Source organism: Polyodon spathula, chromosome 7 (genome assembly GCF_017654505.1).
Source record: "Polyodon spathula isolate WHYD16114869_AA chromosome 7, ASM1765450v1, whole genome shotgun sequence".
Lineage (NCBI taxonomy): Eukaryota > Metazoa > Chordata > Actinopteri > Acipenseriformes > Polyodontidae > Polyodon > Polyodon spathula.
In genome coordinates this window covers 45,003,702-45,026,163 of record NC_054540.1, presented here as the reverse complement: position 1 = coordinate 45,026,163, position 22,462 = coordinate 45,003,702, and the positions used below count along the sequence as shown (strand labels likewise).

The 22,462-nt window shown below is 40.6% G+C and overlaps 1 protein-coding gene across 3 annotated transcripts in view; it reads left to right on the top strand.

Moving 5' to 3' along the window:
• LOC121318653 (neuronal migration protein doublecortin-like) overlaps positions 1-22,462 on the top strand; it is a 77,810-nt gene that overhangs the window by 11,258 nt on the left and 44,090 nt on the right. For all 3 annotated transcript variants that reach the window (XM_041255559.1, XM_041255558.1, XM_041255557.1), the window contains exon 3: positions 3,727-4,070. In XM_041255559.1, the coding sequence (XP_041111493.1) occupies positions 3,727-4,070 (344 nt within the window). The remainder of the gene's footprint in view (positions 1-3,726; positions 4,071-22,462) is intronic.

Below are 22,462 nucleotides of genomic sequence, written 5' to 3'. Positions count from 1 at the left end.
AAACATTGCTTAATCATTATCTATCATCTCTCTAGATGCAAACATTGCAATCCAGATTTCAGAAATTCTCTTTGATTACGATTAAGTCCACCCATTTATTTGAGGAACTCTGCAATATTGATGCGCACCAGCAGGAGACCTTTGATACGTTGGGTTCATTTATGTTACTTCATGCTTACAAGGCGAAAACTTACAAAGAGCCGCCTCATGAGAACATTCATTGTTTTGTTCTAGTCTTTGAAAATGATTGCAGTGATTGTCTGATGCTTAATAGAAATATAAATGCTGCTGCTTGACATCGGATCTATATCAAGAGCATCTGAGCTCTGTAGATTCTTAGCGTCCTTGATTGGAAAGTGCTTGTGCATATTGTTATCAGGAAAGACAGAGTGACTGGAGATGGGGCACTTGTCCTTCATATTACCGCAATCATGAGTTTCCAGAAGCATTTTTGATGCTTTATTACACTTTGCTATAGTTTTACCATGTGAAACTTGTATAAGGGCTCCGCCCTCAGTGTCTCATCATCCTATTGATGATTCTAAGCCTTCCCCTTTCCATGAGACTCCTTCCTTTTTGCAGTCATTGTCAGCCCTCGGCCCGCTGCAGACTGGGGCGGTTCTTCAAGACCCGTCATGCACAATAAAAATACTCATTCATTAAATGGATCAGTGGTTGTGGGAGATACTTTCAACAGCATGGTGAGACCCAAGGGGTGAGATTATGTAAATGATGCAAAGAGTTAAATCACAGCTAATTTGATTGGAACAAGCTGGTCATCTCTTCCGGTTGATTGGAACAAGATGATCATCTCTTCCAGTTGATCAGAACGAGCTGATCATCTCTTCTGGTTGATCAGATCTGAGCTACAAAATGATAGTAATTAGTATTAGATAAGATCTACAGGAATTATTTTGTTAGCTATATAAAGGCCAGGGTCGAGTACCAGTTTTAATCCACTATCAGAGTAAACTGCTTTTAAAAAGGAGAACACATTTGCTTTAATTTTCTACCAAGAGCTGCACGTTTAAGTGACAGTGTGTGGGTTGGATTAAATAGAAGTTACCAAATGAAAAGCCTTTGATGGGATTATTAAATAAAATGCCCTGTGCAGTTCTTGCAGGAATACAGCCAATTTTTAGACCATTAAACAGACTTCTTATCACTTATTGATTGAATTGGGATTTGAAGGGGTTGTATCTAGCAATATCATTCTGTTAACCCTTTGCGGTCCATTTATTCAGCGCTTGTCAGGCACATCAGGTCCAATTTATTTTCACATGTGCTATTTATTTTACACACGCTGTTTAAAATATATATTTTTTCCAAGTAAAACCAGTTTAAAGGGCATTGCAATGGTAAGCATCAGTACAGCATCTCCAGCCAAGCCCCACACCGTGTTCGCTGTATTTTTCTCATACCTCTTGATAGACGTGCATACTGATAAATCCTCTCCTGAAACCTTGTTTTATCACCAAAGTTCTCAATAATGCGATCCAAGTCATTATTGTATTACTATATGCAAATGTCTGTGATATTCTTTGAGGGCTTGATGCCTTTGTTTATCTCTGCTTATCTCTGTATGGCGCTATTGCTCACATGCCCCCTTTTTTTCATTTTTTTTCCATTCGGTTCCTATCGGTCCCATTCTGCCACTGAATGGTTTTCTCTACTTTTTCCAGAGAAAGAGACCTGTGTTTTACATCTTTTCAATGATGTCAGACAGGGTTCGACATTGGACTGGAAAGGGTTCATCTTACCTGTTGTATGATCTGTGATTAAAGAAATCTCTGTTCACAAGCCATGCTTTCAAATAGTGTTGCACTTCCTCAGTCATTTCAAACTGAAGATGAAATTGTCTCCACTGCTTTAAAGGCTTCTTTCCTGTTATTAACCAGCTACTTCCCCTATTGACTGACATGCTTTTAGGTAGTAACATGCATTGACCCAGAAAGCAGTGCCAAGGTCAAAGGTCCAAGGAACAAGAGTAACACATTTCCTGATATTAAGAAACTTTCTTTAACCTGATGTATACCGAGCATCAAAAGAAACTTATCACTATTATAACACATTTATTTTCGAAAAAAATAAGGTGTATAAATGATGGCCATTGACAAAATGTTTTTGATTTCTTTTTAATCAGTCGATCACTCATCCTTGACCATGACACACTTGAGTGGATATGACTGAAGCATATGCACTTAATCACGTAATTAGTGAGACTGTTGATTGGACACTGGATGTGGAGTGATGTCAGCTGTTGAATTGTAAGCTTGAATAAAAGCAATCAAGAAAACCACAGAAAAAAAACAATATGCCACGTTTGTCAAGAGAGCAGCTCCTTCGTGCAATCGGCATATTGGAGGCTGGACTAGGGCAGTGTACTGTGGCTTGCCATGGGTTCTCACAGCCAACAATTTAAAATCTGGCGAGACAGTATAGCCAGACACACTCTGTCAATGAGAGGCCACACACTGGAAGACCAAGAGTCGCTACACCTGCCCAAGGTCAACAGCTCATTTTGCAGCATCTTTGTGATGTCAATTGTTAACCAGCACAAGAAAGTCACTGCACCTGCTCTAAAACAAAGTTTGTCATTTTTTGATCATATCTAGTGAATTTTATCCAAATATAAGTGATAAGTTTCTTTTGATGCTCAAATATAACTGATAAGTTTCTTTTGATGCTCAGTATAGTACTAGATATCATGTTAAAATATGTTTGCTATATCATGTTTTTCTTTGTAAGCTGCACAATAGGTACCAATAAAACAAATGGAATTTCACAGCAGGTCAGATTTATGGAATAATTTTGTTTTCTAAAATGCATTCACTTTAACGCATGGCATTGGTTCACTTACCTTCAGTAAGCTCCTATGTTAATCTAGGCTTGGCTAGGACCTTTTTCAGCAGATAAATGCACTAACCTTCTTGAATCATTATCCTTGGCCCCTCTTCCCATGCTTCTGCTACCATGCGGGACCGTGCTTTCTGATCAGGGGCTGAACTGAATCCTCTGACTTGTGTAGTATTCAGAGCAATCGCTTAACCAGTCAGTAATGGAAAAACACAAATTATCAGGAGAGTGAAAGCGGAGGTGAGTGAGGGAGTGCTTGTGATTCAAATCTTTGGCCAAAAATCTATGTTTCCTTGCTCCAGATCTCAATATCACTGCACTTTTTGCTCACTGTCAGCAGGGAATTTTACTAAACCACACATTAAACTATCCCTGGAAACCATGAACCCTCCATTAAGCAATGTGTGTCTCGGTTACATGTTCCACTTCTCTGTATTAATGTTCTCAGCTGTAAACACTGCACAAAGTGATCTGGTAAGTATGGACTATAAATAATAGAAGTGCTATGGAGACAGCTACAATTGCTTCCTTATGTTTTATTATCTTTAGTTAAAAGTTTGGAATTCTAGGCTTGTTTATAAAACTTTATAATTATGAATTTGATGGAATGCCTCTTTTTATTTTAGCCTTTGATCCTATATCAATAAGTTGTATACCTCTACAAATGACTGGAAATTGTTAGTCATATGAATGTTGGGGAGATGAGATGAGGTTAAAAGCTCTTAAATCAGGAATGCATACAAGCCCAGCTCTTTGCATTGTGGTTAAGACGCTCGCTTGCTGAGTGCAGCCAGTTTCCACCCTGTTACACTTGAACTCTGTTATCAAGCTTTTCATTTGTTTAATCTGCTTTTGGTTCTGTTTTTGCAGGAGAGAGCTACGTGTGTGCATCCGAGAACTACTTCAAAAAGGTTGACTACACCAGGAATGTCAACCCCAACTGGTCGGTGAACGTCAAGGCCTCTGCCGCCACTCAGAAAGGCCTGCAGTCGCTGGCCAGCGGGAAGGGCAGCGAGATGAAGGAGAGCAAGGACTTTGTGAGGCCCAAGCTGGTAACAGTGATGCGGAGCGGGGTGAAGCCACGCAAGGCTGTGCGGGTCCTTCTCAACAAGAAGACTGCTCACTCCTTCGAGCAGGTCCTCACAGACATCACGGAGGCTATCAAGCTGGAGAGTGGAGTGGTCAAGAGGATCTACACGCTTGATGGCAAACAGGTACCAGTGGGGTTTATTGTCACGGCTGTTTTATTCAGTGGTTTGTCATCTCAGCCCCATTCTATTACATGGGAAGCAGGTCTTGGATGTGAACCGTGAACCTTATAGACCTCTTGGTGTTCAACTGAAGAGCACAGTTTAAGCATGTATCAATCAATCTTTATTTTATATAGCACCTTTCATAGTGAACCACCATCACAGTGCTTTACAAGATGCAGTAAATACATAATACATAAATACAGAGAAACGCATAATACAACACATACAGCAAAAAACATTGCACAATACATTAAATACTGTGGAAAGTACATAATACATGATTGTAGCATAATACATGAAATAGTACACTAAATATAGTGGAAAGTGCATAATACATGAAATAGTACATTAAATACAGTGACATAGTAGCAGCAGCTAATAGCAGATATCAGGCTTAAAGAGCATGGAAAGCAAAAGAGAACAGGTGGGTCTTGAGAGTTGATTTAAAACGAGCAACAATGGGAGCACCAAATTTGGGAGAGAGTTCCAAAGAGTTGGAGCCATGAAGTTAAATGAGCATTGTCTAAGAGTGGTGCACTTTTGCTTGGGGATAACAAGCAGGCCAGAGTCGGAGGACCTCAGACCGAAGTTAATGCACTTCTCCTTGATTTACATATCTATAAATGTACTGTGCTTGTTGTATCAATATTGTATTAGATGTCTCAGATGAACAGAGATTGGCTCCAGGCAGTGCTGCTGTTAGACAGGAGTGTACTGGTGGGGTCTCTTTACCTCGCCACGTGTTTTCTTACATTTCTATAATGGCAGTAATACACATTGTAATTACACAACAACAGACACCTTGGCGTGTCATATTATTTAATCATTTGCTAAAAACATCCCTTCTACTGTGAGAGAGAGAGACTTCGGAGCCCAGTGAATTATAGGCCTATATCAATGCTGACTCCTAGCTCCATAACTGCAGTATTCAAACTCTCTTTCCATACTCCACCTGCTTGTCTTTATTTTGCTGAACCGGGTCATTCTAGCAATTCTGTTCATTCCTGATGCAGGGGGTGGTATTACTATTATACAGTACAGTATGTCAATGAATATATGCATCTTATTTCTGCTTTATTTGAATTGTTAATGCATTGTGGGGCTTCTTCTGCTGGAGTGAAGCGCATCTCAGGTTTTGAAATCCACCTGTTATCATATATATTAATTACACTGGTTTGCACAGGCTGGTAGTGGAATCAGTGGCACTGCAATCATTAATAAAGCCAGACAGATGTTCTCTCCTTGTGGTTTCTACTAATATGAAAGACACAGTAAAGAAGTGGCCCTATTGAATAGCCCACCAATCAATAGATCAGGAGCCACCATTATACCCCCCCACCCCCCACCATAATTGAAGCTGCAGCCTCATCCTGCACAGACATCATTATTTAAGTTTATTTATCTTGAAATATTTCTGCAGGGAAATGTCTCTGCAACACCTTTACAAACACGCCCAACTAGGATTACAGCCGCAGCACCTTATGGAAATAACCATGTAACATTTACACCATGCCAATTAATACAAGCCTCAGCCATTTACAAGAGAAATAATCTCTTGTCTTTTTATAATCAATCTCTGTTGCAGGACCTATTTTGGTGGTAAAGTGAAGAACAAATGTCCCACCCTGTTGTTATGCAGGCGTAGTAAATGGATGTTCATGTACTACTGTACTTATGGGGCGGAATATTGATTCAAATGTGTTTGAAGAGGGAGGAATCATCAATGCAGGGATACCAAGATGAATGAGCAAGTGCATCAAATTACCTATTCTCAGTGTCCTGCCATTCCTACAATATGGAGGACATTTGGGGGTTCCACTTAGTAAAGACATAAGAACATTGCACCATTTATTGTTTTTTTCACTGCAAATATATTCACTATTTAAAGAGCAGCTGGTTATCTAAGTAATATAATAGCTGGAATACAATAAACAGCTTTTGTTATGTAATAACACTCATTAAATACCTGGATGCTATTTTTATATCTACAATATTATACACATGGTTTACAAACAGACTTGGGGTGTGTTCTGTATGGTTCTGCTGTACAGTGGGTTCCCTGTGGAGTACAGCAATTCCAGCCAGCAAAAGACCTTCAGGCTTTAAAGAAATTTGAGCAACTGTAAATAGAATCTGAAGGCCCTGAAGTGCTTGATATAAGAGGATGTATGGTGGTTGAGCTACGAAACAGATAAATAAAAACATCCCTGGAGACAGCACGGTTGTTAATGGATCATGTGTTGAGGTTACCAAGGCCAGTTACCTAGACGTGTACAAATCCTGACCTGGTATTTAGGAGCTATATGGCAGTACTTTCATATTTTCATATTTGGTGTTTGTGTACAATTTTGTTAAAAGGTCAAATGCATACAGTTTCATTGCCACCCTCAGCCTTGCTGGTAATATAGTTTATAGCTGTTAAAGTGTTTTTCACAGCCTCTCTACCCTTTTGTCTCAATCATTTTGTGGCACATAGTAAAATATTACGAAAGCATTGTACCGCACCCTTACAGAAATACCATTGGAACACCATTTTAATACCAATTGCCTACCCAGACCAAAGAATAAGCACACTCACTTTATTTTAGACCAACCCACTCACTAGCTGTTCCATCCTACTGTACATTTTCTTTCCTATAGATCAACATAGAGTCTGACCGCTGTTTTATTTGCAAGCCATAACTAGAAATCTGTGAGGATTTGTTTCTAGGAAAGCAGTTAAAGAATGAAGTTAGGCCACTGTTAATTAAAATCTCAATGTGTTGGTTCAAACTGTGTAAACCGATGCTGTGAGGTAATGCAGCATTGTAGATGAGCTTCAAATGAATACAGTGTGTTACTTCCACTCTGCCGACTCCATTGTTCTTTTCAATTGTGCAGCAGCTAGTGCATGTTGGATGTATCAGTGCTATATTCAGAGCTTTCCCAGCTATATTTCGAAGTGTCTGTTGTGGTGCAATGCGTCATCCTAGTGGACGTTAGCTAGTAGGTGGGTAGAAAAGCCTGCTTTCTTATTGAAATTCAAATCCATAGTGTTTTCTCTGCTAAATCAGGGTTACAACTGCAAAATTGACCACCCAAGCTTATTGTGCCAGCTTTGAGAGCTGCGATCGTACAGCTTCGCCAGAGAGAATCCTGCCAAGCTGCACTTTGCTGGAACAACAGTATAGAGAGGCACATTTATCTTTGATATAGTTAATTTCAATTTAATCTTTTTGCTGTTGGACTCTAATAACTCCCCCTAATAAATATGAATCTGGTAAATACAGGCAATCCAATTACTGTGGGGGTAAGCAGGTTTTACAAGGGGGGAGGAGACTGCATGTTTATAATACAGCCAGACGCTCTCCCTATATTCATGGTTCATCATGCATACATTATTTAGCACAAAGCACCGTTCGCACAATATCCATAATGCACTGTAGCTTCTCTGGAAATATAGCTACACAGACAGTCAGACAGTCGTAGAAGCCTATATCCATGTCTCTATTTACCATACAAGTGTGTAAAAATGCTCTTTACTGATTACATAATGTAACCCAATTTTTGTTCCTGGGTAGTAAGTGTTATTTCCTAATTGTTTATGCCTCAAAAGTATAGAAAATGGCTATTATTCCCCACAAACTTTGCTTTTGTGACCAGGACAGTGATATACGGGCGAATTTGTGTCTTTTCGTTCACATAAAGTCAGAAAAAAACAACATATGAATCCAAATTAACATGTATTTATACTAAAGTAATACAAAAATGACTACAAAAGATTTAGAAGTGAGTAGTTTTTCGAGATTTACGATTATACTGTAAATCACTTTCACAAATCAGCCCCCAAATGTAGTATCCCATCATGTTCTTGTTATACTGTCCTTGATAGCGATGTTCAAAGTCCAGTATATCCTGGTGAAAGCGCTTGCCTTGCTCCTCTGAGTAGGCTTCCATGTTCTCCTTGAATTTATCAAGATGAGCATCAAGGATATAGACTTTGAGGGACATCCTACAGCCCATTGTGCTATAATTCTTCACCAGAGTTTCAACCAGCTCCACATAGTTTTTGGCCTTGTGATTGCCCAGGAAGCCCCGAACCACTGCGACAAAGCTGTTCCAAGCCGCTTTCTCCTTACTAGTGAGCTTCTTGGGGAATTCATTGCACTCCAGGATCTTCTTTATCTGTGGCCCGACGAAGACACCGGCATTGACCTTTGCCTCATACAGCTTAGGGAAGAAGTCGGTCTGCTGTGGCCAGTCCTGCCTGTGGTAGTGCACCTTGGTGTCCCTGCTGTCCCAAAGGCAAAGATAACAGAGAAACTTGGTAAAACCGCCTTGGAAACCCATCAGGAATGCCGCCATTTTGAAGTCTCCTATGACCTCCCAGCCATACTCATCATACTTCAAGGCATCCAGCAAGGTCTTGATGCTGTTGTAATCCTCTTTGAGGTGCACCGAGTGAGCCAAAGGAAGAGACGGGTACTTGTTACCATTATGGAGCAGCATGGCTTTGAGGCTCCTGGATGAGCTGTCAATGAAGAGGCGCCACTCATTCTGGTTACAGGTGATTCCGATTGCCTCGAACAGACTGGTCACATTGTGGCAGAAGCAGAGCCCATCTTGACGGGTGAAGAAACTGGAAAAAGGTTGGTGACGCTTCCTCTGATCTGTGACTTGCACACTTTCATCCAACAAGTTCTATTGCTTGAGCCTAGACGTCAAAAGCTCGGCATTGGACTTGGTGAGACCAAGATCTCTAATTAAGTCGTTGAGGTCTTTTTGGTTGGGGTAGTATGGGTTTCTCTCCTCAGCTTCACCTCTGAAATTGTCATCTGGATCTACAACGTCTTCCTTGCTCTCTGACTTGCTGCTCTCTTCTAAAGATGGCTGCTCTCTCTCCGGAGGAGTGGGTACGGGGAGCTCATGGCAGTGTGGCACCGGGGCGATGGATGAAGGAAGGTCCGGATATGTGATAGCAGGTGCATTCTTGCCAGTCCGACGTTTGGAAGGGTCCACCATGCAGAAGTAGCAGTTGCTTCAGTGGTCAGTGGGTTCCCGCCAAATTCCTGGGATAGCGAACATCATGGCTCTCTTTTCCCTTCTGTACCATCCTACAAAAATACATTTATTTCACCCATGACCAATGTGTAAGAGATTCTCGCAGCATTTTTCATATATGATATATTTTTTCAATAACATTGAAAATTGTAAAACATTTTAAAATTAAAAACTTTTACAATTTTCAAAATTTTAACAAATTTTATAACATAAAATTCCAAGCAAAAATTGTCCATCTTACCTTCCAGAGTTTTTTTTGCAGTGCTCGCAGGTGAAATGAGGTGCCCAGGTTTTGTCTTGATCCCCGACAGGCATGCCGAAATATGCCTTGTAGGCCTCACACATCTTAGCATATGCTTCCACGGAGTACTTTTTCGCTCTTGTCTTGATAAATTGGCTGCAGACACAGCAAAATGCGTCTGCCGGATGCTTACAGCCTCTTGATGCCATCTAAGAAAAATGCAGATATGTATCCACTTAGGCAGATGGAACTAAACTGAACTGGTGGGCTTAAGGCCCCTGTATTTATACTACTATTTATATTACTCGAAAGTTCTAGAAAGTTCTAGAAGTTACTTCAAGTTTACTCAGCACTGAATCTATCTGGAATGTTCTGGAAAATAGGTAAATTTCAAAATATCACTGTCCTGGTCACAAAAGCAAAGTTTGTGGGGAATAATAGCCATTTTCTATACTTTTGAGACATAAGCAATTAGGAAATAACACTTACTACCCAGGAACCAAAAAAATAAAAAATTTGTTACACGGTGTTATTGAAGAAAATAAATACAATGAATGTAGTCTTTATATCTACAGTTTAGATGGCATACCTATGTTTATTAAACTGCTGTATACAGTATGAATAAACAAGTAAGCTGTCTTCATGGACATATTGGTAACAAAAAACAGATTTTCATAAATCTTACCTGTTTTGCACTTCCATCAGTTACATAGGTCTTAAACGTGTATTTTCATTTTAAAACATCATGGGCAGGATTTTCAAAAGGTCGTGAATGATAACTCCAGTGTTCATCAACAGATCATTTTGTAGCATTGATGTTGGAATTTTCAAGAGGTCATTATGCCTATTTCATTATTAAATAATCGTCCTAATGTGATTTCCAAAATTATGTTGATTTATGAAATAATGTTAATATCTTAACGAGCAGTGCTTCTTGTAACTACTTCTTTTGTTTGCGTGGGAATTTAAAAGCAAATCTGTGTTAATTGTCATAATTTATCAGGAGTTAATTTGCACTTGGAAAAGGAGGGCTTTAATTAACAAAAGACTATAACTAACCTTGAAACAGAAATTTAACAGAACACGACTGTGACGCGAACGATACAGAGACCTGGATACCTGAATTATGTAGATACCTAGATAATTCAATATTTGTAGTTATGAAAATATTTTACACTTTTATATACTTGTGGTTATGAGTGAGATGTGTTCACTTGTTTTAACAATTTGTAACCCCTTAAGCCCAGAACACACTGCCCGATGACATTGCAGGAAGGAATACATGGATGCATAGAGTACAGTGGCAATGGGGCTAATCAACAGGTGAAAAGATAAGGCTATGGCAGTAATAAATATCGATAGTTTTAGCTAGAACTTAATGCAACGTGATCGTGAAAACCACATATGACTGGAGACATGCATATATTCTCTCTCTCTATTAAACACACACACACACACACACACTGTAGCGATCTCGGTTAACGCAGGCAGGTGCATCACACAAGGTGAGGCAATCTACACACAAAGACATGAGCCCAATATACGCTCCTTGTAAAGGAGCCGGCTCTTTTGTACAGCGATATCGACGCTATGCATTAGCGCGAGAGGTCCTGGGTTTGTGTCCGCCTTCCGCCTGTGTGTGCATTGACTCGCCCAGTGTGATGCGCCTGCCTTGGTTAATTGAGTTTTGCTACAATACATACATACATACATAGACACACGGTATTCCATTGGTTTTTATATATTGTCTGTGCCGAAATTTTTTGAAAACAAGACCTGACAGCCCCACATTGTACTTTTTTTTTTTGAATAAATTTGGTCGTCTCCAATTTTTTTTTTACCCCGGTTTTCTCCCCAGTTTAGTGGGGCCAATTATTATCTGTATCCTCGGCTTACCGCTTACCAGTTTATAAATTAGACACAAAATAGATATTCCCAATATTTTTTATTTAATTTCCATTTGGCTGCTGCTCGCAGGTGAGAGAGCTGTCTTGATGTACACTAGTTGTTTTCATAACAGCGAATCATGCTTATATTAATTCTTTTGATCTCGTTAACATGCATTTTTATTAATGAGTTTCCCTTAACTAGTCATTGAGACAAGAAGTGATGTAGGTGACCTGTGACTATTAAGCTTTTTAACGAAAAATGCATTCATTAACGACCTCATCGGCTCAATTTCAAAGCATTAACAGATTGATTTAATGGACACATTTAGTTTGAAAATCACTTGCTGCTAAATTTCTCGTTACTATACCACGAGTTCGATACAATAACACTGGCTTTTGAAAATCCTGCCCACCATCTGGTTCTACTTTCTGTTAAAGAAAGACATTTTCGATGCCCTACTCTCAGGGTGTCTGTAAAACTTCCTGTTCGTGGGTCATTTCACCTAAGCAGTGTATTCTGGGTCAAAGCATGTTACTGGCTGTAAGCATGTCAGTCAGTAGGGGAAGCAGATGTGACAGGAATAAGCCACTGAATGGGTGGAGACAATTTCACAATCCAGGTGAAATGACCAAGCAAGTGCAACACTGAAAACAAGGCTTGTAAACAGATTTATTGGCAATGATAGCCAGCTACAATAGGATATGGCTGTGGTGAATGTTACCACAGTGAGTGCCATGGCATCAACATGGTACCAAACAGTGCTAGCATGTCACAATTCACCATTGTGTTGTCATTGCTGCTGGTCTGTGAATGGCTCTGCTAGGGTTTCTTTGGAATACTTATCATACTAATATTGCCATGGTATGTTTCTGTCCTTCCTTAAAATAAAACTCAACCAAGAAGCTGCTGTCTTCAGATAATAATCAAATAATTAGGATTGCTTTGTGAATATCTGGTTTGAAGCTCTGTGTGATAAAGCAAGAATAAAGGCCTGTATGACTTCCACAATATTGCTGAAAACGAACAATAAGAAGATATCCTGGTGGCTACTGGCAGCTACTTCCAAACAGCTGCTTGTAGTGGCATTGGAGGTTCATGTGGAACGATTTCTCCAGGGCAAACTCAAAGCTACTCAAAGCCTTCTCATATTTAAGCTAATAAAGCAAATACAAAAAAAAAAATCATTAGTAAACTAATTACACCGAGGGCTTTAACTTAACTGAAATGCACATCACTGCAGTATAACGTAATCTATTGCTTTCATTGGGTCAAAGGGGAGGAGAATCTCTCCAAGGCAATTACCTGGTTACCAGAGTCACTGTAAAGGGTGGATTGACAGGCAGTTTGCCCTTATGGTTTACATTATGTATGCATCCCTTTCTAAATTTGAACCGAACTATGGTGTTGCTTTGATCAATTTATACCCCGACGGGATTAACCACAGCTCGTTTTATACAGTACAGACATAGCGCATGTGAGTTGTGTTTGACTGTGCCTAGCTTCACATTGACGTGACTCGCACCTGTTATAAAATATATTAGTGTTCTCTGGGATTCTGTGTCTGCAGGATCTCCACCCCCTCCTCTCCACTTTCAAAAAATGTCGATATCCCTGTTTCCTAAACACCCGGACAACATATCTGCCTGCTTTGCATAGCCTGGAGTCAGCTGTCCAGCAGACTGGATTAATCATACAACGTATGTAACATCAGCCAGCAGCAGCCCAGTACAAATATCCTCCCTACACTGGTTTACTCTACTACCCAAGGCTAGCACTTTGCTTTTATCAATAGCAAAACACAATTATTGTATTTAGGAAGAAACACTTGAATAAAGTGTAAAGAAACAGAACTGGTTTGGGTGAAATCCTGGACGGGTAGGAAACATGTTTGGAAGCATTCATGCACAATTAGGCACAGTTAAGCCTATAATACATGAATAGACGGGAAAGAAACAACAATAACCATTATGGAGTGCAGATGTCACCTGTTTAGAGACCCAGAGGTTACACCTTTTAATATAATGCAATGTATCATTTCTACTGAGGCTCTCACAATCTTGAAAAGTTCTGTAGTGCCATCGTAAAATCTTTGTTATATCTTTATGCAATGCATAGAGTCGGTGCATATTGTTTTAATATTGTTTTGCTTTCTTGTGAAACTGAAAAGATCTGATTTGGGGAAACTAGGATTATATAAATCATTATGGGTTTTATCTTAATCACAGTATTTTCTTTAAATGGATTTATCAGGGCACCCTTAAAGTAATTTCAACTGTTTACACACATGTCATTTTAAAATAATTAAAGTCGATTACAACTAGCTCATGCAGAACCAATTAGTCTTTTAATCTGCTAATTCCCAGTTAAATTGCAAACATGTGGCTAGTCTGTGGTCACAATTATCCATGTTTATAGTTTATAGAAAACAGATTTATTTCAGCACTGTTTTAAAAAAAGAAAAAGTAAAAGAAAAAGAAAGATACTTTCCTTGGAGGTCTTTTTTAATGATCTAAACTGATTGTAGTACCACCACACCAGTGATCTTTCACAGACCTCATTTACTGATATACATTAAAATATTGAGCCTTCTGCATTGGGATTAGACAGAAAAACCTGTAAAGAACCTTATTTTCATGGGGTTTACAATGTACTGATAAATACATTGAGCACACTGCAGCAACTACTGTATATGTGAAATGTTCCCAAAGACAAATTGAAATGCCATCCATCATTGTGAGCCATTGCTACATTTTCTGCAACATTTTCAAATAGACTTGAGCCTTCTTTCCCCTCTACCTGCCACCACCTGCGTAATTGTTGAAGGAGCCCATTTTCAATGGGAGCATCTCTTTCAACTCAGAGAGTGCGTGCTTTCCTGGTTCCTGGTTTGCTGTCCTCCTGTGTTGCAGCTCTTTGTTATAGCCATCCTCCAGTTTCTTCCACGTTCTTGTCGAGTGAGTTTGATGCAGTGCCACGCCTCCCAGACTCTGCTGCTAGTTGTGCATCCCCCACCCCCACCGCACCCCCCCTCCCATTCCGTTCTGACAGCTGGTGGAACAGGTTGCTAGGAAACCACATCCACAGCACAAAGAGCCCAGCTGGAGGGGGCTGGTCTGTCAAACTCGGCTGCCCTGTGTGTGTGTGTGAGTGCATGTATGCCATCTTTTTACTTGCCTTCCTTTTATTCATTGCCACTGTGAAAGGATTTGACACAAGCCGTTATTTTTATTTACCCTCCAATTCAAACTTCTTGGCAGCACTGGGACTGAAGTTCTCTTGCTCCCAGGAATTCATTATTAATAGCACTTCTTGTATATTGATGGATAAGTATTCTACATGTTCTGAACATTCATACTATTAATTTTTTTTTATCTGCTAAATAAAAATAATAGAAATATATTAAGTCACATGAAAGCAAATGACCTTAACCAAGAACAGAAACCGAGGATAATGTATTTATTTCTTCTAGATACATTTTAGAAACATTAGTTTGAATATTTTAACTGTCACAAATAAATTACCATATTTTCTATAATAAAGAAGGATTTTTTTAATACAATGCTCCTTCTAGATAATACAATAGTAATATCTTTGAGAAACCCAGTGTCGTGTGTAGCACTGCAATGACAAAACAATGGTTCTCTACCAAGGACAATGATAGTACAAGGGCAGCAAGCAATAATGGAATAATGGTACCAGAGTTTGGCCATTATTATATTTTGACATGCCAATGGTACGCCAGTGCTGTGAATACACACTGTAACAGAACCAGACAATGTGCAATCGTACGAGGACCACAGTTTTGCAATATTAGTTCCAACCCGTTGTGTTGCCATTGCTGGTAATGCTTTGGTTTGCTAAGGGCAATTGTGGTTTGCTAAGGTAATTGTGTATTATCCAAACGGCACTTTTCTGTAAGGGAATGTAACATAATACAGTGCACTCACACACAGAGGTCCCTTTTAATATCAGATCGCCTTTATCTATAGGTTAAAACATTGTATAAAATCCACAGTGCATGGTCTTATACCCAAATACAAAAAAAGGTATATAGGAGGCTTGGAGTCTATGACAGAAGTTTAGGGAATTCAAGGCAGTGCTCAGCTTGAGGAGTGTGAAAGGCAGACAGACACAATCAGTGCATAGGGACTGGATTTTGAATGGGGACAATAGCACATTTTGTCCTGACATATCAAAGAGTTACAAAGTAAATCATGTCAGTGATTCAAACAGGTAATAGAAGTAAATGAAACTGGATAGCATTTCTGCTGTTGACACGGTTATATCTGGCAGTAATTTTCCAGCACGTTTTTAAATCACGTGCTTAGAGTGTAGAACTGTCTGCCAAGACTGACCTGTAGCAGCACCTGCAACCTTAGCTCAACTGTGCCATTCTCACCTGTGTGCTGGACAGGTTCTATAATCCTGTTGTGTATTCAGACTGAAATATGTACAAGCTGCCTCTCCCTGTTGCAAGTCAGCTTCAGTCACAGCTAGACGGCAGATCTGATAGGCTTTGGAAGAGGGATGATGGCATGTGCTTGATTTGAGTTTTCAAAAGAGACTCAATGGGGCTATTCTGGAGGACAATATTATGGCTTTTTTTAAGGTTTAAGTCTTGCACACTGATCTTTATCCAATGCCGGTTTTGAGTGGGATATGGCTGTCCTTATTTAGTGCTCAGAGGCTGCAGGGTTAAAAACAGAGCTATTGCAGCCCTGGGTACAGAGTAGATTGGCTTGTCTGCTGTGGAAGCCTGTGATGTGGATTAATGTGCTGCATCAGCTCTTTAGATCATCTTTCATTTTAGTAAGCAATGAATTCAGTGCCAAAGTGTTCAGGCTAATTGCTTTGGTTAGTAAGGTACAGCCAGCAAGCATGTCACCAGTCAGCAATGGTCTCAATATATTTTGAAGGTATATCGCTCAATGTTGTCTCTAATCTGCAGTCAAATCTGTCATGCTGTACCAAGTAAACCAGTCACCAATTTACACCAAAATCTATACTGTATAGTATACTATAAGTCCAGAAACATTTACAAGCCTTTTATTAAGCAAATTTCACGTATTAAAAAAAATCACAAACATTTTTGCTGCAAATATTTTTTTATTACTAATAGTAAGTGCTTTCAGGGTAACAGGTCGCCAACATTTCTTGAGCCAAATTTGTCTTCTGGTGTGATTTGCCAAGTATTTTTGGCCGCGAATATTTCTGTGCTGTACAGTATATCATGGATACTTGTAAAAAGGCAGAATGGTCCTACCAGGAGGAATATGCCCTTTACAATACACAGGGTCATCAGATATCTGCTATAAATTAAACTGACAAAAAGACTTAAAGCAGAATACAGCAAACCCTCCCCCACCTGGCCTGTGATATAAGCCTATAAGAAAAAGACTAGAATTAGAATAGCATCTATCAGCTTGGCACTCAGAAGTTACCGGTTACAGGGTGTTTCCATAGCAACAGGAACTTGCTTAATGGAGCCCCAGACAATTCAAACGATTTGCATGACATCAGCTCTACACACCAGGCCTGCAGCCTGTTTCAACATCAGGTACCAGCTGCTCCTTCTAACTGCACTAGTGGGGTCATGGAATGGGCTTTAAGAGAGTCCAGGAGCCATACAGTCACATTGACGGACAAATAAGAATAGATTATTGATCTTTAAAAAGATGCTATACGACTTGCCTGTCTCATTATTCCCACGTCACCCAATTAAGAAAGGACACTAATTCATTTCATACCTATTTGCTATCCTGTTATATGTGTTCCTCTCTGCTGTTAGATAAGTAGAGTATTAGAGTCTTAGATAAGAGAGTATGCTGGGAAGCAAGTCATATCAGTTTTGCACTGGCTTCAATGGCATGCAACGCTACTGAAGGTACATTGCATTTATTTGTAACAAATTAATACCATATGCTTTTGGTTATTTAAGAAGCTATTTGTTTAGCCACTGTATTGAACACGAGATTATATTAATTTTTGTTTTCTTATGTGCAAACTGTTCTAAATGCTTTAGTTTCTAATAGTGTGACATCAAGCTGCGTGCAAGTTTTAGAAAATGGTTGGGTAATTTACATTATGTTGGTCTTACTATTGAGCGGGCAGCCTTAATATTGAAGGTGACTTTCCATTGCCATCAACAGGAACACATTAGGGTTGTAAACAAGTGTGTGAGGTGTCTGTATACTGTATACTGAGTCGGGCCTAAACCTTACTGTAACTCCTTAAATGAACGAATTTCATGATGATATTATTGCTTTTGAAGTGAAGCATGAAGTACACTAAGCCCTTTTACAGCAGTGATTTGTCAGAAAAGTAAGGACAGAAATCTTGTAACACTGCAGTCTGTCAGCCTGAAGTCTCAGTATATTTGAATAAGCAGAGTGTGCAGACTGGTGAATCAGAGGATTAGAGGACAGGGATGCTGTGCATCGCTCACATCCCACACGGAGTCTGATCTCAGTAGATAAACCATTTCTTAACTCTTCTTCTCAACACTGCTGCAATGCCCCTGTTTTCCTGGCTGTGTACTCAGTGCAGCTCTCTTGGTGATTGTCGTGCATGCTCAGCTTGAGAATGGTGGGGGCGATCGGTTACCATGCCGACACCTCCCTCTCCCCTAAAGGGTATGACATCATGCAGGCTGACTTCAGTGATATGCACAGAATATAAAAATTATTTTTCTTACATGTTTAATATGCTGTGAGAGGTTTGTATAATTCTCGGTTGCTGTTTCCATTTAGATAATTATTTACCAGATTCAAAGTGCTGCTCTTATGTCAGCCCTGCTTCTGAAATGGTTTTAGAAATGACCACTAGGGGGGCGCAACCATAATTTTTGTCCCCTCTGTAAATGGAAATTATGGAAATGATAATTCACAAAATCCTGTTAACTTTCTTTTAGTGTCTAATTATGACCTAAGGCTGTGAAACACACAGGGCCCTTTGAAGTGTATTTTAAAATTCATAAAACCATTTAAACATCATAAAATGTTTTAATATTGATCCTACATACAATTAAATTGTTTATTGACGATTTTATAAAACGTGGCTTGTCTTTTCCACTTTTGCACTTCAAAACCAGTCCCTTGATTGTAAATCTAAATAAAACTCAAGGACACATTTCCACAAAATAGCAATTACTGGGCTAAACTTTCAACTGTTTAACAAACACAAAGATTTCTGCAAACAAACTGTTAACCAGGCATGAAAACAGAAAATAATAAACACTGGTGCAGCAGAACAGCAAACCACACAGAACGATTGCAAACACATGAGAAATGGCATGCAGTGCTAGGTACAGAGCAGTACAAGTGTACAATAGCAATTCTTTTGCAACGTCTTCCACATGTATAACTTGAAAAGATGGTGAGAGAGTTAACAGTTTGTTCCAGTTGACATGGCAGCAAAGCTCAGAGCATTGCCCTCCAGGAGCCTCTGAACTTGGGAGCCAGCCATGGGATATGTCCCTGGAGCTCAGTCTCTTCCAGTCCTTCTGACAATCCGTTCCTCTGGGCTCGCTAACAGGAGGAAATGAGAAAAAGATTCAATTTGTCTCACTGTATTTTCTCTCAAGGTTTACATTAGTCATGTATTTATCCAGCGTGGTTTATGTATAGATCCCAAATCCGATTCAATTCGATGTACTGTGGGCAGGCTGAGCAATATGTTTTGCAACACCTACGTATTAGATTTGTATTCTTTCAACAAGTAGTTGGTTTCTTCCATCACTTATTTTCTCATTTGTCAAAGCTGGACAAATGGATTACGTCATGTTATAGAGTTCTGTAGTTGCAATTATCGAACAGGCCTGTGAAATTATTTGTAGCACAGAGTGATTATGATTGGGTTTTATTGTAATTACTCAAATACTGTTTGTATAGCTTTTCTAACAGCGCTGATTCTTATATCTGCTTTATCACACTTTAAATATTCTAGTATTCAGGACCTCTTGCTACTCAGCAGACAGCCCTTGCTCCTGCTTGGAATCAGGGTTTCACCTCTGGAGCTGTCAGTCCAGCACCTTTCCCAGAGACATGACAATCACATGGAAGATGGAGATGGCCATTCACCTTGTTCTTATGACAGCGGCTGTTTGTAATGTTATCTAGGTCAGTGGTTCTCAACCCTGGTCCTGGGTGACCACTGCCCTGCTGGTTTTTGTTCCAACCAAGCTCTCAATTACTTAATTGAACCCTTAATTGAATGAATAATTTGCCTAATCTGAGCTTTTTAATTATTTTAAACAGATGGAGATTTCAATTTAGGTATAAAATTGGAACTTAAATTTTCCAACTTTTTATAAACTACACTATTTAAAAAGTCAAATTAAGCTATCATTAGTTCAATTAAGGGTTCAATTAAATAATTGAGAGCTTGGTTAGAACAAAAACCAGCAGGGCAGTGTTCCCCCAGGACCAGGGTTGAGAACCATTAATCTTGATGATAGCTCCCACCTTCAAGACTAATAGTGCCCATAATAAAGAGTAATAGCTTTATGTTAGATTTTCTTACTGCTTCCTTACCTCTTTACCATGTGTGTTTCTCATGTGCACTGTCTGCAGCTCACTGCTCCCCATTCAATACATTGCCTGGGAAAAAATGTCGGAGGTGCCAATTAGTGTCAGCTTATTGGTGGTTCAGTAAAGTGGGCACAAGCCAAGGGATGACATCAACCTGGGTTGGGATTCAAATAAAAAGGCTTTATTCCACCTTGCCCGTCCCCAACACTAGAATGAGTCTTATGAAGATGAAGAACCAGCCCAACTCATACACTGCAGGCTGAAGCAGCAGCTCACCTCAGCCCAACATCATAGCAGTTAATGTAACATCAGACCTAGTGTAAGAAACAGGGTAGGCTTATGTACAACATTCAAGGTGACATGGAAATACAGCACAACCGGAGGTGCAAGAGGTCTTGAGTGCCATAAGTGTAATAAAGCGTATCAAATAAAAAAAAAATCAATGAAAAGCACAATATTTTAATAAATGCAATTAGAACCACTCAGAACAATCACAGACATCATAAAAGGGAACGGGATGGTAAAGAAAACCAATAAGATGACATTCTGAGCTTCTCACTCCTTAAGTAATGTGTGCAATGGTACTGTATGTGTGGCGTGGGGAAATGCTTTTAGAAGCTGGTTTCCTATGCACTGCTACAATGGTTCCATGTTTTATTCAGAAAAACAGAAAGAAAATGCTACTCGGTCATGGAAAGATGAACCCCCCCCCCACCCCACTTTGCATTCTTTACACTGCCTTGTAATGATCAATCTTTATTTTATATAGCAGCTTTCACAGTGGAATGCCTTCACAAAGTGCTTTACAAGATGCAGTAAATACAAGAAAATCCATAATATTTCAAATACAGAGAAATGAATAATAGACATTTGTGGCAGGAAATGGCTTTGCGGGGACGCAGACCAGAAGAAGCACAACCAAAACAAAGTACGATGCAGTGGCACCTACACCATTTTATTGAAGAACAAAAATAAACAAAATATTTGAACAAAAAATAGCACTTGCTCACAGAGCAAAATAAAAGGTTTGAAATAAAACAAATCTCGAACACAAAAAAATAAACCCTAAGGTCAGGCTGAGCAACTGCCTTCACTGATCCTTATTTTCTTTTTTAAAAATATTTTTCTCGCCTCTTACTCTCCCGTTCTGAACACCCCCCCTTAACATGGAGAGAGCTGCAGGTATTTATACAGGTGACCATCTCCTGATTAGCAATAAATTAATCACTTAATTCAGGAGATGGCCACCTTCTGCACAGGTTTTAATTAAATGTGGATGGGCGTTCCACCCACGCTGCAAAACAACATGCACGGCGGTTCGCGGTTATTTATAAACACAAATATTTTTAAAACAATAACACAAATGCACGGCTGCGCTGTCATACAAAATAAACAAATACAAAACACATGGCGGTTCGCCGTCATCTATAAACACAAATATAAAATAAACAAATACAAAATAACACAGGGGCGGAAGGGGAGATCCCGTTCTAAAATAAACACTGTACAGGGCTGCTCGACCTGCTACATATCCACCCTATGTGCAAAGCACACATGGCCCCAACTGCCACCTCCCCCCCTCAGTCTCAATGTCCTGGAAGAGGGGTCTGGAGTAATCCATGGGGGTGACCATGGTGGGATGTCCTCCTCCCCCATGTCTTCCTGGCTGGTAGCTCCCTCTTCCGGGGCTTCAGCCACTGTTGCTCCTGCTGCAAAACTGCGGCTGGGGAAGCAGGTCTCCTGACCTCCCCCACAACCCCAGGCGAAGCAGTCCCAGCAACCCACCCCAGGCGATGCTGAGCGGCAGGGCATCCTTGGGCGAAGCGAGGCAGGGAGTGACTGCTGAGGAATGCCAGTCTAAAGTCATGGTACTGTTTCTTGTACAGGGAGGGGCAGCTCCTGCTCCTCTCCTTGTGAGGGAAGTGATACCAGCAGGCATTCACCCTCTGCTTGTGGGGGGGGGGATTGATACCAGCAGGCATTCACCCTCTGCTGGTGGGGGGGGGGGGGATTGATACCAGCAGGCATTCACCCTCTGGGGGGGGGGGGGGGGGGGGGGGGATTGATACCAGCAGGCAGTCACCCTCTGCTGGTGGAGGAGGCAGAGGCAGCTCCTGCTGCTCTGCACCTGCCAGTGGAGGTGGCAGAGGCAGAGGCAGCTCCTGCTCCTCCCCTTCTGGCTGCGAAGGTGGCAGGGGCTCCTCCCCTTCTGGCGGCAGTGGAGGAACCAGTAGCCATGCTCCTTCTGCTGGTGGAGACGGCCACAGCAGGTCCTCTTTCTCTGCTGTGGGTGGTGGAGGCGGGACCAGCAGGCATTCTCCCTCTGCTGGTGGGGATGGGCACAGCAGGCATTCCTCTGGAGGGAGGGGGCAGTTGAGTGTACCGTGTCCCCACTCCCCACAGAGGTAGAACTCTGTGGTCACCCCAAAGTGTGGAGGAAGGCTTCCCAGCTGCTCTCCTCTGGTGGCTGTGGTGGGGCCAGCAGACACTTCTCCTGCGGGTGCTGGCTTGGGCTGTGGCTGTTTGGACTCCTCCCTCTTGGGTGTTGGCTGGGTTTGGTCCCTTGCCCAGAACCACTCTGCCGCATCCCCAACCAGGCCCTGGTTCCAGGCTTCCTCATACTGGGGGTCACCTTAAGGGCAGTCCTCCCGGAC